The following is a 19,532-nucleotide window of genomic DNA, read 5'->3' as shown; positions in this document are numbered from 1 at the left end:
AAATTGTATGTTATCTTTTAACTCTGTATATATATTTTTTAAGATTTTAATTATTTATCTCAGAGAAAGAGAGAGAGAGAGAGCAAGCGCACAAGTGGGGGGGGGTTTGGGGGGCAGAGGGAGAAGCAGATACCCTGCTCAGTAGGGAGCCCATGCAGGACTCGATCCCAGGACTCCAGGATCATGACCTGAGCCGAAAGCAGAAGCCCAAACCAACGCAGCCACCCAGTGACCCTATACAAAAGTTTTAAATTCTAACAGGATCGGCTCTTTTGCTTAATGGCTTCAGCTTTTTTTTCTAGGTTAAGAAATCCTCCTCCACCCTGATATCATAGAGACGATCTCCTATGGTTTCTTCTAAAGTGCTTAAAATGTTCACATTTAGATTTTAAATCCAACTGCAATTTACTTCTTGATATGGTTTTGGATATGGTTTGAGGTGAGGATCTCATTTTAGCTTTTCCATTTGGATAGCTACTTGTTCCAGAATTTTTCACTCAAAAATCTTTCCCTCCAGACTTAGGACGCCGTGTTGGTCATATACCAATGTCTTCTACATACTCGTGCTTTTTTATTTTCTTCCATTGGTTTGTCTATCTCTCTGCCAGATTTATTTAATATTTCTTTAAAATAAATTTTAACACTTGGTGTAATTCCTCTCCTCTTGTTGTTAAGACCTGAAGAGTCTGAGAATTTATCTCATTTGCAAGCGAAAAAGCCTGTTGCTGTTTCATGGATGCAAGCAGAAGTCCTGAGAGGCTGGTGGGTCAGGAGCAAAGGACTTTATGTAGGGCTTTCAATGCATAGACTCTGGAAGTTTCACATTCCCCTCAGCTACCCTTGTTCCTGAGTCCCATGGGGGACACAGACGAGCTGAAATCAATGCTGTACCTATCACACTGATGAGCCCAAGATGAGGAGACCCCAAACTTGGGGGGCCTGGCTGGCTCGGTCAGTGAAGCGTGCAATTCTTGTTGTCAGGGTTGTAAATTCGAGCCCCTTGTTAGTTGTAGGGATTACTCAAAAGTAAAACCTTAAAAAAAGGAAACCCCAGACTTTTGATGGGGGGTGCTAACAAAGCTGCCCATCCTTTGACCCAGAGAGAGACATCTCCTAAATATCCTGTACATCTGAATCTGCCCCCTGCACTGGAGGGAGACATTATCTCTCTCTTTTAAAGCTATTTTCTATGCAAACATCCTGGAAGACAGTTCAAAAAAAGGAAAAACCTGTCAGTGCCTGTGCCTAGACGTGCAGACATGCAAGAGACCAATGAGCTTTGTTCCCCAATATCTATGCTTCTTCAGTATTAGCTTCTTGTGGCCCTTTACTCTTCCATATGAATATTAAAATCAATTTGTGTAGTTGTCTTGTATAGACTGCTGCTAGAAATAAATTTATCCAAATCATTTAAAAACATTCTCTTAAACAACAAAAAAATAGTCTTTACCACCACCTATAAACAATATCTTACAACTAATTAATAACTGTAGTTGTAGGCATGCAAAGCAATGATCAGTTTATTTATTTTTTTTAACTTATTTATGTATTTGAGAGATTGAGCATGAGCAGGGTGAGGGGCAGAGGAAGAAGCAGCCTCCAAGCTGAGCAGGGAGCCTGATGCAGGTCTCGATTCTGGGACACCAGGATCATGACCTGAGCTGAAGGCAGACACCTACCTGACTGAGCTGGGTAAAATGCCCAACAATTTACAATTAAAGAGAATGCACAGGTGGGCCTGATTGGCTCAGTTGGTGAAGCGTGTGTCTCTCGATCTCAGGTTTGTAGGTTTAAGCCCCACATTGAGTGTTAAGTCTACTTAAAAATAAAATCACATAAGAATAAAAAAAAATAAAGGGAAACTGGAAATCAACAACAAAAATAGCTTCAAAAGCAAAAAAATACAGCAGGAACAATAGCAACAAAACAGAGAACACCCTGGGACCTTGCAGAAGTAAATACAGAATAGCCTGGTAATCACGTTTCTACAAAGTAGGCCACAAGGGACAAAACAAAACAAAAAACTAAAAAATGAACTTTTGTTGAAAATAATAACAAGCAAATTCACAAAACACTAGGAAACCATTCACTGCAAGAGACAGTCAACACGCACAGCAAACTGAAGAAATCGCCTTAGAATTTTAGATGAATACGCTGAAGCAAGCATATTGAAGTTTATTTTCAAAAACTCAAAAAGCAAAAATGGGAACCAAGAGAATGGCATGGTATAGATTGGAATAATAAAGAAAAGGAAAGTTTTGAAAACTAGATCAAATAGGACTTCTAGGGGGAAAAAACAATTGAAAGCTGAACCTCCGGAGAAAGTTAGACGTCCGATTAGAGAAAGCTAACAGATTAGTGTTCTGGGAGACAGCCCTGAAGAAATGGCTAAAACAGCAACGCAGACATAAAGAAATGGAAAGCAATACGTGTGTTTCTAAAATCATAATGAAACTACAAATCACCAAGCACAAAACGAAGTCTTACAAGCAATCAATAGTGAGCAAAAGATACCACCCCACATCCTTGAAGTTCAAGAACGGACCAAATTAACCTATGCTCTAGGCTGTTCAAACAGCGGTGGTCTCTGTGGGGTGAGGGAAGGTTCTAGCTGTAAAGGGCATGAGGGTTCCCTTTGAGATACTGAACATGTTTTACACCTTCATGGGTACATTGTTGTGTGCTTATCAGAGGTCACTGAGCTGTACACGTAAGATTTTGTGCATTTTCTTCTATGTATACTACACTTTATTAAAAGTGCTTAAAAAAAAAGCAATCAGAGAACAGGGGGAAAAGTTATTGACAAAGGGATTATAGCTAAATGAACAGAAACAGGAAGGGCCAAGAAATAATTCTATGGAGACTTCGAACTGCCAGGGAAAATAAACATCAACTTAGAGTCCATTACCCAGCAGAACCATTATTAACAGATGAAGCTGGCTAAAGACATTTTCAGGTGGAGACTAAAACAACCTCTGAAATATGTACTTCAGGGCACCTGGGTGATGCAGTCGTTGGGTTGCCTGACTCTTAACTCCTGGTTTTGGCTCATGTGGTGATCTTGGCATCATGGGATCCAGCCCCATGTCGAACCCCACCTTGGACTCTGAGCTCAGCAGGGAGTCTGCTTCAGTTTCTCTCTCCTTCTCCCTCTGCCTTTCCCCACTCAAGCAAATAAATAAATTTTTACAAAAAAAAAAAATATATATATATATATATATAATGCTTCAGCAAGAAGGGGTGGGATGCATGAATCATAATAGCAAATAGGTTAGTGAATTTGTGTAAGCATTAATTTTCAATAATAATTATTTCAATGGGTTGGGGTGCCTGGGTGGCTCAGTGGGTTAAAGCCTCTGCCTTCAGCTCAGGTCATGATCTCAGGGTCCTGGGATCAAGCCCCATATCAGGCTCTTTGCTCAGCAGGGAGTCTGCTTCTCCCTCTCTCTCTGCTTGCCTCTCTGCCTACTGTGATCTCTGTCTGTCAAATAAATAAATAAAATCTTTAGATAAATAATTATTTTAATGGGTTTTGAAAATTAGGTGGGTCCTACTGTAGACACACACAAAATGTTACGTGACAAGGTTTTCAGCACAGCATTGTTAGATAGGGTGCAAATTAGAAACAACCTCAATATTCGGTTCATACACTGAAATACTATTTGGCCATGAAAATGAATGATACATTTTTGATACATTATAGAATAAATATATTGTGTATGGAGTCAGATTTTTCTGCATTAACAACTATAACATGTCAGTTGATTATAACAGTGAACATGGATTTCTCCTACATTCCATCTACAGGGGAAGAATGAATCACTGCAAACATTAAAACACTTTCACAGGGGTGCCTGGCGGGCTCCATTGGTAGGGCATTTGACTCTTGACCTTGTGGTCATGAGTTCAAGTCCCACACTGGGCATAGAGCCTACTTTAAAAAAACAAAACACAACAAAACACTGTCAGAATTGTTTAGTAAAACACACACACACACACACACACACACACACACACATCCCAAAATGCAGAACAGAGTGTGCAGTGTCCTACCATTCAGATAAAATAAATCAAAATGAAAGAATCCATCACATAATTTTTTTATATACAAGATCCCTAGAAAAATAAACTTGAAACTGGCAAAGGTGATTGTCTTCATGCATAGGAATTGGCTGACCATAAGTACTGGTAGACGAGACATTTCACTTTCTGTATACCCTTTTATTCCTTTGAATTTTCTTCCATTTAAATATATTACCTAAGCAAAAATTAAATTCCCTATCAGTTTGGGTGGAGACTGGATATAGTAACTTCAGACATGTTTAAGGAAATATACACGTTAAGATCTTAAGAGTAACCACACACACACACACACACACACACACACACACACACGGAATTGAATATACAGCTAAAAAGACACAGGAAACAAAGAGGGTAAAACAAACTCTCTGGAGCCTTTTCAAAAAGAATACTTAAGAGCCGTGTTTCCTTTTCTGTGAACTATCTTCCCCCTTGTCTCCATTAGAAGGTTGCTCTTTTTTGCTACTGATACCCGGGGGCTCCTTGTATATAAGGAGCCCTTTGTGATAGAAATCACAAACATTTCCCTTTGTGATAGAAATTGCGAACATTTTTGCCCAGCTTGTCACAGATTTTATTTCATGTAGGCAGCTTGCAATCCTTTCTTTTAACATGAAATTTAGTCAAAAGGCCTTTCTCACTTGGAGGCTGGAAAAGAATTAATCCCGTATTTTCTTCCAGCACTTCCTTAGGTCCTGCCCGAGTCTCACGTCCCCATAACAGCTTTTTTCCGGGGAAGACCAGCCGTGGGTACCTCTGCATGTCGATCCGTGGGGCCTAATGTCTTTCGTGGGATTTCTCCAATAGTTAATACATTTCTACTGAAAACTTCCATTTCTCCCAAAGCACCCAGGAGTGTCCTGTATGACCTAGACAATTGAAAAATGTCAACAGTGACTTTGAAAAATAATTCGGCTTCATCCCCCTTAGAGATAAGGGACTTGAGGTGAGCCATGCTGAGAAACATCTCACAGTTAGGAAGCCGTGGGGTTGGAATCGAAACTCAGGTTGTTGCTACGGAGTCCACAACCTTAACCCCAAGAGGTTGTAGTGGGTGTAAGATATATTGATTTTTTTTTTTTTTCTCTTTAAAAGTGACTGTCAGTATCTGGGCAAATGAGAGCAGCAAAAAGATAAGTGATCTAGAACAGACCTACGGACACTGTATGCGGGACTCATGAAGCATAGTTTATAAATCTAACAGGTTCATTCATCCAATGACAGTAATACTTAACACTTAGCAATTTAGAAAGTGTTCTCAAAAAATCAAATCATGTCATTCTATTTTCTTTTTTTTTCTTTCTTTCTTTTTTGAGAGAGAAAGCATGCATGCATGTGGGGGCTAGGGGTGGAAGGGCAGAGGGAGAGGGAAAGAATTTTTTTCTTTAATTTTATTCATTTATTTGACAGACAAAGATCATAAGTAGGCAGAGAGAGAAAGAGAGAGGAGAAAGCAGGCTCCCTGCAGAGCGGAGAGCCCGATGTGGGGCTTGATCCCAGGACCCTGGGATCATGACCTGAGCAGAAGGCAGAAGCTTTAACCCACTGAGCCACCCAGACACCCCGAGAGGGAGAGAATCTTAATCAGGCTTCATACCCAGCCTGGAGCCCAGCCCAGGGCTCAATCTCACCACCCTGAGATCACGACCTGGGCTGAAATCAAGAGCCAGATGTTAAACGGAGTGAGCCACCCCGCACCCTTCGTGTCACTCTTTCAACAAGATGTTTTAGCTGTTAGGATAGCATTTGTCCTATAGCAGAATGAAAGGGAAAATGCCATATAGACAATGCTATTCATTGCTGTTACATGAGCAAAGAATTGGAAACAATTTAAACGTCCTTCATGTAAGGGACTGAAAAGCAGAGGCGGAACAATGTGTCTCTGTGCTAAAGTTTGTGAGCAAACCCATATTTCAACTTCTTTATCCTTTTGAGTTTCTAAATTCAGAAGCGGTTTGTTCAGTATTTCTTTCTTCATTGTGATAGTTGACATTCTTCCTCATAAGAAGTATCCTTTGGCCACGAGCTCAGGGTCTGTTTCATCCACAAGGTCAGTCCATTCAACTGCAACCATGTTTCTCTCTCCTTCTAGGTGTATCCACTCATTAGCCCACCTCTGGCTCTGGTGGTAACTGGCTATTCTTAAAACAGAAAAACCCTTTAATCTTACTTGTGTTATTGATGATAAAGGTGATCTTCATGATAGAACACAACATTGACCAAACTCAGTGACTTCACAGGCTTCCTTCAGGATTTTTTTTTTTTTCTTTTGATGTCTTACTTTGTGAGATTGATTTTTGTTCTTTGCTGCACAGATGCATAGCCCAGGGAGGATTTCATATGACATGACCCAATTTAACAGCTTTAGGTCCAGCAACCTCCTAAGAGAAATCACGAACGGGGCGTCTGGCTGGTTCGGTTGGTAGAGCATGCAACCCTTGATCTTGGTGTCATGAGTTCAAGTCCTGTGTTGGGCACAGAGTTTACTTAAAAAAAAAAAAAAAAGAGGGGTTCCTGGGTGGCTCAGTGGGTTAAAGCCTCTGCCTTTGGCTCCGGTCATGATCTCAGGGTCCTGGGATCGAGTCCCGCATCGGGCTCTCTGCTCAGCAGGGAGCCTGCTTCCCTCTCTCTCTCTGCCTGCCTCTCTGCCTACCTGTGATCTCTGTCTGTCAAATAAATAAACAAAATCTTAAAAAAAAATAAAAAGGAAGAAGAAGGAGAAGAGAAGAAGAAAGGGGAGGGGAGGACGGGGGAGAAGGAGAAGGAGGAAGATGGGGAGAAGGAATAATTACTAAGATCCTAAAGGTGTGACAAATCGCTTTCTTTGTGCCAGTGGAGCCCAAGAGAACAGAGAGCAGCACTCTGTCATTAGGTTGACATAGGCTACAAATCCCAGCTAAAATTGTTTATCCGCTTCTCCTGCTCCTTCCCTGGGAGGCCGGGCTTCACCAGTCTTGTGGCATTCTGTGTGACACTCGATACATTAATTCAACCCTCCTAATGGAACCCTTCTACATTTACCTGATTACTTGTATTATGCAGGGCAGAGCAGAAGTAGGCAATCTGGCTGGTGATAACCAATCCACAGCTCTTGGAAAACCAAGATGGCACGAGTACCACCCCCTCCTCCACTTCTGTCAAGTCTTCTTGCCAAAAAATCAAATCTGAAATAGATCATGCTTCTCCGTCTTCTGTACCACGTCTCAGAAAATGGAGCGCACAGAGAAATATGTTAAATATACCTTGAGGAGGCGATTAGTAAAATCCAAAGAATGGGATCCCCTACAGGACAAATGAGTTGGTCATTGGGAACAAATTAGTAAAAGGAAACAAGGGGCGCCTGGGTCGCCCAGTAGGTTAAACCCCTGCCTTCAGCTCAGGTCATGATCTCAAGGTCCTGGGATTGAGCCCCGCATCGGGCTCTCTGCTCAGTGGGGAGCCTGCTTCCCCCTTTCTCTGATTGCCTCTCTGCCTACTTGGGATCCCTGTCTGTTGAATAAGTAAATAAGTAAATAAATAAGTAAAGAAAAATCTTTTAAAAAAATTAAAAAATAAAAATAAAAAGGAAACAAAAAAGAGATGAAGAATATAGATTAAAAGATTGAAAAGCCCCATCTACCAAATTCAATGAGTGAATATTATCGGAACCCTGGTTCAAACAAAGGGTAGAGAGATTGGCAAACTGACTGAATAATTGAGGATATTAAGGAATGGTGGACATGTTTAGGTGTGACAATAACACAGGGATGGTGTAAGTGAGTCCCATCTTTTATGCACACATACTGAAATATTTGCAGAGGCAAGACAGGTCTGGGACTGGCTTCAGAATTGTTCCGGAGCAGGATGGGACATGAGGGGGATATGGATGTAAACCGATTGACCAAGAATGGAGGACTGGCCGTGAGTGGAGTTGGGTGATGGGTACTCAGAGATACACTATACTATTTTTTAAGTATTTTGAAGATTTTATTTATTTGAGAGAGAGAGCAGCGCCAGAGAGAGCATGAGCTGGAAAGAGGGGCAGAGGGAGAGGGAGACGCAGACTCCCTGCCGAGCAAGGAGCCTGATTCGGGGCTCGATCCCAGGATCCTGGGATCATGACCTGGGCTGAAGGCAGAATCTTAACCGACTGAGCCACCCAGGTGTCTGGCATTATATGTGTTGAAATTCTCTGTAATAAGTTTTTAGTAAAAAGACCAGGTTACAGTCAGGCATTAAAGTCACCGAAGACTGGAGAGGTGTTTGAAGTGGAGATGCACTGAGTGGATTAGAGGGAGTGCAGCCGGTGAACGGAGGGGGAAACGGATTTGGGGCTGAGCCGCACTGAGTACAATTTGAGACATCTGAGGAGGAAAGTCTAAGTGGGCAGGTGGTAACCAAGGGGTGGAACCGGGAGAGGTCTGGAGTCCTATACTTAGGACAATTACAGCTGTGAGCAGAGAGAAGCTTCCAGAGTGCGCTGAATACATGATTACATCCTAGGGAATGAACCACCTTAGGGTTTGGAAGGAAAAAAACAAAAAAGGAAACCAGCTGAATTAGCTTCCACCTGAAGTTTACATTCATTTCTTTCTTTCTTTAAGATTTTTTATTTATTCATTTGACAGAGACACGTGAGAGAGGGAACACAAGCAGGAGGAGTGGGAGAGGGAGAAGCAGGCTTCCCACCAAGCAGGGAGCCAGATATGGGGCTTGATCCCATGATCCTGGGATCATGACCTGAGCCAAAGGCAGGCGCTTAACTGACTGAGCCACCCAGGCGCCCCTACATTCATTTCACTCCGTGATAGGACCATTTATTAGAGAGATGAGCTGCATTTCACTCTCCTTAAAATAGTTTTTTTGTTTTTTAAAGATTTTGTTTACTTGACAAAGAAAGAACAAGCACAAGCAGGGGGAGCAGCAGAGGCAGAGGGAGAAGCAGGCTCTATGCTGAGGAGGGAGCCCTAGGTGGGACTGGATCCCAGGACCCTGGGATCATGACCTGAGCAAAAAGCAGGCAGATGCTTAAGTTACTGAGCCACCCAGGTGTCCCTTAAAACATTTTTTGGGGGGGTTACAATTAAATAATTCCAAACAAGGTATTTTGAGGACACAATCAGGCTCATCATCTCTGAACTGCAACCCAGACTTCCTGCTGGCAGTTTCACGGGCACTATTTTGAAATGGTTCAAGAGCTACTTAGACCCGGAATGTGCTCTTGGGTCCGTGCGCCCGGCTGCCTTCTGTACCACATTGGGGCTTTAACACCGAAGCCCCTTTAACTGGACCTGAGCGGGAAGAGACAGAGAAACAGCATTGTTCTTCCTTGTATATTTTCAAGGACTGACAGAGGGGAGCCAGGAAGGAAGATACCTGGCCCCCCAACACTGCTCTCCAACCTGGTGCCCACGCACTCGCGCTGGACGGTCAGCCAGAGGCTCTCCCCTCTCCAGACAGCTGCCTTTCTCCTCCAGCGAACCCCAGAACTGACTGCACTGAGTTTTCACGGAGGAGCTGAAGAGAGTGATGGTATCTTCCACGTTCTCTCCCCTGCCTTGGAGTGTGGCATCTTGCTTTCAGTCGCTGCTCTACGCAACTCTGCTTGGAGTGAGGATGGACCGATGGGAGGGCACAGGGAAATGACAAGCCAAGAGCCTCCCAGAGTCAAAGTGTTTTGAACAAAAACGTTAGGGATTTGAATTTGGTTGTCCCGAGAAAGGAGAGTCCGAAAGGGGGCGTCACGGTTGGAACAACATGTGCTTGCCCACGTTGGGGACCGTCCGTGATGGCAGGACTATGCTGAACCTCCGTGAGCTGCGCGAGTGTATTTCCCCCACTAGGCTGAGGTGGGGGCAGCGGGTTATTCCCAATATCTGGAAAGTGGCTGGCTCGTAGCAGGATTCCAACAGGACACAGTGAACATACGAATGAATGTACAAATCGCTCAGGGAACACATGAATGAACGCACAAATAGGGTTTGGTCTTTGAAAACAGAAATTGTAAACATGAGTTAGATGTCGTCCTTTCAAAATCCCTCCAGAGTAGGACATACACGTTCATTCCATCACTTAAAGCATTTATTTTTATTTTTTAAGTTCACTTATTACTTTTTTTTTTTTTTTTAGTACTCTCTACACCCAATGTGGGGCTTGAACCCATGACGTTGGAATCAAGACTCACCTGTTCCTCTGAGGGAGCCAGCCAGGTGGTCCCAAGCAGTTATTTTTTAAAGCCAAGAGTTTCCAGTTTCATGAAATTACAATACTTTCCCATGATAGCATGATGATTGAGGTACACTGATGAGATAAAAAGGCCCTCCCATTTTTCCTTAAGGAGTAACAGCTGTTATTTCATAGACCACAAAAAAAGAAAAAAGAAAAAGAAAAAGAAAAAAAAGTTGTCCAGCTTTTCCTCCTGCAAGGCAGTCTCTTACACTCAACGGGATCTCTTCTTTCAGGGACACCAAGAGAAGACGGTGCCAGGTCTCCACTCATATAGGACCACCTTCCCCTGGCACGCGCAGCTCTTAGAGACAGAGGGCATGGCTGGGATGGTGCTCAGTCCTGATCTTCCCCTTTCTCTCCTACAAAACATTTCCCAGCACTGCCGGCCATGGGGTTCAGCCTTGCTTGTCCCGGGTTTCAGGGTTTCCAGCTCACACCCCCCAGGCTGCAAGGCCAGGCGGGGTATGAACACCAGGCTGCCTACCCCGTCTTCGGTACCAAGCGTTTGCCCCCTGATCTCCAACATTAGATCTTGTGAGTCCTGTGAGAGGACGAGTCATGCATTCTGCCAAGAGAACTGCCAGTGATTTATCGTTGCTGTTGTCCTTTACGTATTTTCCACATAAGTTGAAGACTTGAGGAATGAAATGACCTTGAGATCATTTAGCAAAATCTTTCTGTTTAAAAACGGACACAATTATCACCCAAAGTCCATGGGCTACATGAGGGGTCCTTCTTGGTGTTGTCCATTCTATGGACTTGGGCAAACATATAATGACATGTATTCTCCATTATAGTACCCTACAGAGTATTTCCACTTTCCTAAAAACCCTCTGTGCTCCCCCAATTCACCGCTCCCCACCCTGTCCCTGACCGCCCCCCCTCCCCGCAGCAATGATCTTTTGTCTCTGCAGGCTGGGTGACAAATTGTCCATGTCGCTTGCTTCATTAGTTATAACAAAGGTACACTCCAGTGGGGATGTTGATCATGGAAGAGGCTACCTCGGTGGTAGGGAGAGTAGGGAGGATCTAGGATATTTCTACACCTTCCTCTCATTTTTGCTGGGAACCTAGAACTACTCTAAAAAAAAAAAAAGTCTTTTACAAGAATAACAAAATTTAGACTTCGAGAGGGTAAGCGACTTCACCCAGGTCACAAAGATGGCTCACAGAAGACCATGATTAGATCCCAGGGGTCTTATGCTGCAAGCTTTATGCACTACACGTTATGCTGCCTGCCATCCCATAAAAACACAAAAACTCACGGACTATTCAGTGAGTGTACACGATGTGTTCTTTCTTAGAAGTACAAGTGAGAAACAGAGTTGGGGATCTTCTCCAGGTCCAACTGAATCACCTGCTCCTATGAATGGCTCATCCCCAAAGGCAAAGTGGTCATTCAGCTCTCTTCCGTGAAGCTTTCTCTGGCAGAACAGATCCCTGTCTCATACTTCTGAATGCTCAGCACTCTGCAAATAACTCTGTTAGGGAACTTGTGAGCATCCAGTTACTCACTAGCCCTCCAGTTAGCCTGTGAGCATCCCCACAGCCTGGTGGGTCTCCACCACCTTCATATTTCCAGTAACAAACTGGGATATAGTTTATATGCTCCCAGATCTGTGGAGAGGATACAGATCTGACATTGCTTATTTCTAGAGTATAGTTTGAGACTAGAAAACATTATAAAACAAAAATACACACAGCTTCTCCAATGAAGCAGCTGACAAACTATATCGAATATTGTAGATTTCAGAGTTCTTTGAAGGGGGGGTGTCTGGGATCGAGTCCTATGTCTGGGCTCCCTGCTTAGTGGGGAGCCTGCTTTTCCCTCTGCCTGCTTCCCCATGCTTGTGCTCGCTCTTGCTCTCTCTCAAATAAATAAAATCTTTTTTTCTTAAGATTTTATTTATTTGGCAGAGAGAGAGAGAGAGAGCACAAACAGAGGGAGAAGCAGGCTCCCCGCTGAGCAAGGAGCCTGATGTGGGGCTCAATCCCAGGGTCCTGGGATCACACGACCTGAGCTGAAAGCAGACACTTAACAACTTAGCCACCCAGGCACCTCCAAAATAAATAAAAATCTTTAAAAAAGGAGTTCTCTGAAACGGCACAAACTATGTATCCCTCAGACATAAAAACATTTTTCTCCCTGACTTTAGAAAGACGTTTGCCTATCAGATTGTAATTTTTCATTGTTCTAAAACTAAAATTGCTTAATTATAACAGGCAATGATTTGCTTGAAAAATAGAAAAACCACATAAAGTACATGAAGTATACAAAGAACAGTGTGATCCTGACTCAGGGTACTCAAAGGGGGTCACTGTGGATGGTTTTAAGGCCACCAGTTATGAGGAAGGGAGAAGACACATGTTATACAAACCTGGAAAAAGCAATCTAATGGTTTTAGGTTTTAATCACATATGAACAAGGCAAAAAACCCAAATCAGGTAAATAGTTAGTGCTTATAGTCTTTGCTGCCTTAGTACCAAAAATTCCATGAATGTAAACCAAAGCAAACAACTATACAGTAAAGCACTTCGCAGTTTCAAAAAACCAATTTTTTAATTCAAGTTTTGAAGAGATGAATGTTAATACCCAGAACAAAGATGGTTAGGCTGTTTTTTTCTAGCACATATATAATGTATAATGATGTAGTATTAGAACCAAAAAGTTTTAGGTCAAAAAAATACATCTTTGTGAAGTATCTTTTGCTCCAATTTATAGGTTCTTATAAATTCCTCCACTTTAGGCTCCCTACACATGAACATGACATTTACTTCTTATATTTTACCTTATAAGCAACTGACAGAGATGTAAAAATACATATACCTAAAAAGTGGTTATCCTATAATATGGACAGCCCAGAATTTAGAAATTGTATAGGCTTTCTGGCACTACAGAGTAGATACACTGGTTATTTATTCTGATTAAGGCATATTAGTTACAGTATATTTTTAAAAGTTGGTCATTTTTTCAATCTTCATTTTTGAATTCAGAAAATTCTAGTCTCCACCATTCAATAGGAATTCAGTTAGCTACATCTGGCCATCTTTTCTTGATTCATCTTAAAGGTCAAAAATAGAACAATGAGGAATGTAGGGCTATTAAAAATATATAAATACTTGTAGCAATTGTTTAAGTCATTTGGTTCTCAAAAACACTGCTGAGCGAATTCTAATTATGTCCAAGGCTGAAATATTTCACTCTGCTTTTGGTTGCAGGTTGTACTTTTGTGGCTGGAAAAAATGTTCTTCAATAGCACTGACTAGTTCATTTAATTCCTTCTTCAGCTGCTCAGGATCACTGGAAAATAAGGGAGAAATTCCAGATCAGTGCATTATTCCAAAGAATATTTGAGGTTCTCCCCGCATCGGTCAAGCAACACTGAAACTACCCTTAAGAGGAGGGCTCGATCAGACAAAACAGAACCCCGGTGTCTGAAGCATGGGAACGCATCTGTTGAGTTGGACAAAAAAATAAAAAAAACTCCCATGAGACGATATCCATTCTTTCCCCCAAGGTTTTCCCAAGGCCTCTAAAATAAACAAATAAGAATTTTTAAGAAACAGAGTTTTTTGCTCTAGCGTCCTCTGTACCTAATTGTGCAAAGAAAACTTTTATGACCTCAGCTGTCATTTGATCCTGTTAAACTTTTACAAATGACCGGTCTGTTCCCACCCTCCCAGGACAGGAACGCTCCTCATCCAGTTTGCCTTCAAACTCCTGGAAGCGAAGCAGCAGCCGGTCTGCAAGGCCTTCCTAGACGGTACAGAGAATGGGAGCCTCCTAGCGGGCCTGCTGATCACAGGAACTCAGAACCCTTCCCCCATTTTAATCTTTTCTATTCTACCTCTAGAACAAAAGGGTCACAACCAAAGTCTACACAAAAATCTAGGGAACTATATCCCTCTAAGGAATGACAGTTTCAAGCATACGGAAAACATTCATTTAAATGCGAACAACTGGGGCATCTGGGTGGCTCAGTGGGTTAAGCCTCTGCCTTTGGCTCGGGTCATGATCTCAGGGTCCTGGGATCGAGTCCCACATCAGGCTCTCTGCTTAGCAGGGAGCGGCTTCACCCCCTCTCTCTGCCTGCCTCTCTGTCTACTTGTGATGTCTCTCTCTCTGTCAAATAAATAAATAAAATCTTTAAAAAAATAATAAAATAAATGCAAACAACTGAAGATAGGAAATAATAAAATAAATTTGTGATTAGACAGGTTTCCAGCCGTTCACGTTAGTGTGAGGTTACTAGTGCTGGGTGTTTACTGTAAGTACTTGAAACCAAAAAGCTGAATTTAAAAAACCAAATCCTAGCTCAAACTTGTATGACTTCATACTTGGCTGTCTTCAATATATGCAATTTTATTTTAATGGAAATCGAAATTCTTGGAATGAGTTAAGATCATTTTTATATTGCCACGGCTGCCCAGTACAGCTGAAACAACCCATTTTATTGTAGGCATTAATTCTGTCTCTACCACCAGCCGTATGCCCTCCAGCGAGTGGCTTCGCCTCTCCAAGGCCCAGCTGTCTCATCTGTAAAATTGGGATAAAGACTTAATTTTCTCAAGAGAGGTGTTGTGTAGATTGAGATAAATTATATAAAGCAATTAGCACAGAACCTGGCCCGAAAACCCAATAAATGTAGCTATCCTTAAAATTATTTTTACCCCCACAGGTGACATATAAAGTAATTAGGCTTCATAAATACATATGAATCACACAGGTCATTATTTCCTTTTCCATAAATGTGTTTTGAAGATAACAACCTTTCTCAGGAAGGCACATAACCAATCCTTACTGGTTTGTTGTTGTTGTTGTTTTTTCCCTAACAATATATCTAAAATTAAACTCACCAGTGAATATACAAATACAAATATATAAATGTATTTATCTCCTACTGGTTTTGTTTGTTAGAACCTTGCCTGATTGGTATATAAACCGTGAGACAGTAACAGAGTGTCCTTGTTCTTGGGAATTGTGTATGTATTGAGGTTTGCAACTTATTTTCTGATGGCTCAGAGAAAGAAAGGAAAACAAACAAACAAACAAACAAAAAAACCCAAACCAGCACATACAATACACTGTGAGAGGCAGCGGATATTGCAAAACGTTAGCAATGGCTGAGTCTAGGTCAAAGCAGGCTAGCTCTGTCTGGCGACCTGTTGACAGCCCATTTTTATAAATAAATTGTGTAAATAAAGATTTATTGGAACACAGTCACACCTATTCCATTATGTATATAACTTCGTTTTGCTTTTGAGCAATAGCAGAGGGGAGGAGTGCGACCATAGGGCTCACAAACTCTCAAACGTTTACCATCTGGCTCCTTCCAGAAGTTCGCCAACCTTTGGTCTAAGTGAAAGGGATGTGGGTATTCATTGAAATTTTCTTAAAATACAAAGTTGGACAAAAGACATCTACAAAACAAAAAAAATATTCTGTAAAAGCAGGACTTAAATTTGGAAAGGATTTCCATTCTCTAGAATATAAAATATACTAAGAATCTTAAAGTTATTAAAGTGGTCAGAAAATCAGGAAACACAGCTGTGGCTTTATTGCTGCTTTGTGTTGGGTATGCTGGTGACCTGAAGCATATCGGTGACTGGCCGAGTGCCCAATGGCCCTATTATAAATTGGAGCAGCATTTCGATGAATATAATAAAAGGACATTTTTTTCAAAAACATTTTCAGTAATTTGTAAACTTATATTTGAAGTTAAAGCCACCTAATACCCCATCTGAAAACTGTAAAATACAGTATTGTATTATTAATACAATTTATTTAATACTAAATAATACTCTACAGTATTAAATAGTATTGTTATTATACAGTTTCTAAATTATTATATTTTCACAGAGTAATGACAAGGAAGGGCCAAATACAGAGAGAAAATGGATCTTTAAGTTGGACTATTGTTCCTTTGTTTCCAAAACAATGAGAAGGAGAGTTACAAAGCAATGTCTACGGGAAACCCCATGCTCAAGAGTTGCAAACAGCTTCACATGTAACACACACAGGAACACTGACACCAGCAAATATTACACTAAAATCTTGGTTATCCAGAATGCTTAGAAAATGAGCTATTTTACGTGTTTCTTCAAGAGGCTTACCAGCTGAGTTTTTGTCCTGGCAGCACAAAAAGATTTTTTTGTTTGCTTGTTTGTTTTTATTTTTTTGACAGAGAGAGACACAGCAAGAGAGGGAACACAAACTGGGGGAGTAGGAGAGGGAGAAGCAGGCTTCTGGCCAAGCAGGGAGCCCGATGCAGGACTTGATCCCAGGACCCTAGGATCATGACCTGAGCTGAAGGCAGCCGCTTAACAACTGAGCCACACAGGCACCCCCATGAAAAGGTTCTGAATGGGACTTGGTAGCAAAATATAGGACACAGTCTATGGCTTCTTAGATATACTTGGGTGCTATGGTATTTAAAAGCCATAACCATGACTCTGACGGTTGGACTGGAGCTCTTATTTAGAAGAAGATGCAGGGCCCATGTGGATGTGGACGATAAAGTGGGCAATATTCCGAGTTCCTGCGTCCATGTTTCATAGTTTTGTTTCATTTTAGTATTTCTTTCTTTGCTATCAGCAATCCTTTCTTCCTGCCCAAGGAAAATCTAAGGCTCACAATTCTTTTTTTTTTTTTAAGATTTATTTACTTATTTATTTATTTGTCAGAGAGAGAGAGAGAGAGCTAGAGAGTGCACAAGCAGGCAGAGTGGCAGGCAGAGGCAGAGAGAGAAGCAGGCTCCCTGTTGAGCAGAGAGCCTGATGCGGGACTTGATCCCAGGACCCTGGGATCATGACTGGAGCCGAAGGCAGAGGCTTAACCAAACATAAGGCTCACAGTTCTGTTCCTGCCTCTCAAATTTGCTACATTTATTTTATTTTTTTAATTTTTTTAAAGATTTTATTTATTTGACAGAGATCACAAGTAGGCAGAGAGGCAGGGAGAGAGAGGGGGAAGCAGGCTCCCACTTAGCAGAGAGCCCGACTCAGGGCTCGATCACAGGACTCTGGGATCATGACCTGAGCCGAAGGCAGAGGCTTTAACAAACCCACTGAGCCAACCAGGCGCACCAAATTTGATACATTTAATCTGCTAAAACTTCTGCGTTTATTTCCAAAGACTGCAAATTTGCTTCCCAAGACCACAGCAACTCTTCATTGAGCAAAGCTTTGATGTGTAAATGTCCTAACAACTGTTTAGCCCCATCTTCCCCACTGGCAGTACTGAGGGCTGGAAATGCGGCTAGTGCGACCCAGGAACTGAACTGTTAACATCAGTAAGTCTAATCAGTGGAAATGCAAATTAAAAACCCCGACATTTAATTCAGTTTTTGGAAAATTTGAGTATGTGTGAACAACTTACGTATCAAAATCTCCTTTTTCAACTGTAAATTTTATGAAATGATTATACATTTGACACTTCAATAGCTTGGGAGTCAGGGAGTTAATGACACCCCCTCCATGCAGTCAAACATCCATGTATAACTCGACTCCCCCAAAAGTCAGCTATTAGCCTTCTGTTGACCAAAACCCCTGCTTTTCATGTAACATAAATAGTTAATTGACAGGATGCCTGGGTGGCTCTGCTAGTTAAGCGTCTGCCTACAGCTCAGGTCATGATCCCAGGGTCCTGGGATGGAGTCCTCTATTTGGCTCCTTGCCCCATGGGGAGTCTGCTTCTCCCTCTGCCTGCAGGTCCCCCTGCTTGGCTCTGTTTCTCTCTCTCTCTCTCTCTCTCTCTCTCTCTCTGACAAATAAATAAAATCTTTTTTAAAGTCAGTTGAGAGATGCCTGGGTGGCTCAGTGGGTTAAAGCCTCTGTCTTCAGCTCAGGTCATGATTTCAGGGTCCTGGGATGGAGCCCCGCATCGGGCTCTCTGCTCAGTAGGGAGCCTGCCTCCCCCTCTCTCTCCTCTCTCTCTGCCTGCCTCTGGGCCTACTTGTGATCTCTGTCAAGTAAATAAAATCTTTAAAAAAAAAAAAAAGTCAGTTGACAAGTATTATGTTTCTTACATGTACCATACAATGTATTCTTACAATAAACTAAAGAAAGTGTTATTAAGAAAATAATAAGGAAGGGAATATACATTTGTAGTATTATACTGTATTTATCAAAAAGAAAATCCATGTATAAGTGGACCCACACAGTTCAAACCTGTGCTGTTCAAGTATTTCTCTCTCTCTCTTTTTAAAGATCTTATTTATGTATTTAGGCATGTACGTATGTATTTATTTATTTACTTATTTACATATTTTTAAAGATTCTTTTTCTTTATTTGACAGAGAAAGACACAGCGAGAGAGGGAACACAAGCAGGGGGAGTGGGAGAGGGAGAAGCAGGCTTCCCACTGAGCAGGGAGCCCAATGTGGGGCTCGATCCCGGGACCCCAAGATCATAACCTGAGCCGAAGGCAGATGCCCAATGACTGAGCTATCCAGGTGCCCCTGGAACAAGTATTTCTAAAAATATCTAGCATTTTAATTGAGATATGTGGTAAGTGTAAAATCCTAAATGGATTCGGAAGGCAGTGTGAAAAAAGTAAAATATCTCATTAATAATTTTTATATAAATTATATATGGTATAACAATATTTTCATATATTAAATAAAGTAGAATAAATTACTAAATTAATTTTAACCGATTCTTTTTGCTATTTGAAAAATGTGTCTAGGGACACCTGGTGGCTCAGTTGTTAAGCATCTGCCTTAAGCTCAGGTCACCATGATCTTGGGGTCCTGGGATCAAGCCCCACATCAGCAGGAAGCCTGCTTCTCCCTCTCCCACTCCCCCTGCTGGTGTTTCCTGTCTTGGGTATCTCTCTCTGTCAAACAAATAGAATCTTCAAAAAAAATGTGTCTAGTAGGAAATTTCAAATTGCATTATGTGGTTGACATTTTCTTTCTTTTTAAAATAGCATCCCTTAATTCTTTTTAAGATTTTCTTTTATTTATTTGAGAGAGAGAGAGAGAAAGCCCGTGCACAGTGGCGCAAGTAAGAGAGGTGGTGGTGGCAGCGGAAGGAGGAGGAGGAGGGAGAGGGACCAGGGAACTCTGTGCTAAGCACAGAGCCAGACTCTGAGAATTCTGAGATCATGACCAGAGCCGAAAACCAAGAGTTGAAAACCAGTAGTTGGAAGCTCAACTGAGCCAGCAGGCGCCCCTCACATTTTATTTCTGTTGGACAGTAGTGACTTAATCTACCTTTAAAAACCATTTTCCCAATTCTTT

The 19,532-nt window shown here is 41.8% G+C and overlaps 1 protein-coding gene across 1 annotated transcript in view; it reads right to left on the bottom strand.

The window, feature by feature from the left end:
* Nucleotides 1-12,828: 12,828 nt before the first annotated feature.
* PGM2 (phosphoglucomutase 2) overlaps nucleotides 12,829-19,532 on the bottom strand; it is a 35,050-nt gene continuing 28,346 nt past the window's right edge. Inside the window, exon 14 of the mRNA XM_059382287.1 lies at nucleotides 12,829-13,591. Within this exon, the coding sequence (XP_059238270.1) occupies nucleotides 13,489-13,591 (103 nt within the window). The 3' untranslated portion in view covers nucleotides 12,829-13,488. The remainder of the gene's footprint in view (nucleotides 13,592-19,532) is intronic.

This window comes from Mustela nigripes, chromosome 1, assembly GCF_022355385.1.
Source record: "Mustela nigripes isolate SB6536 chromosome 1, MUSNIG.SB6536, whole genome shotgun sequence".
Taxonomy (NCBI): domain Eukaryota; kingdom Metazoa; phylum Chordata; class Mammalia; order Carnivora; family Mustelidae; genus Mustela; species Mustela nigripes.
The sequence above is the reverse complement of the archived record's forward strand: the minus strand, read 5'-3'. Positions and strand labels throughout refer to the sequence as shown.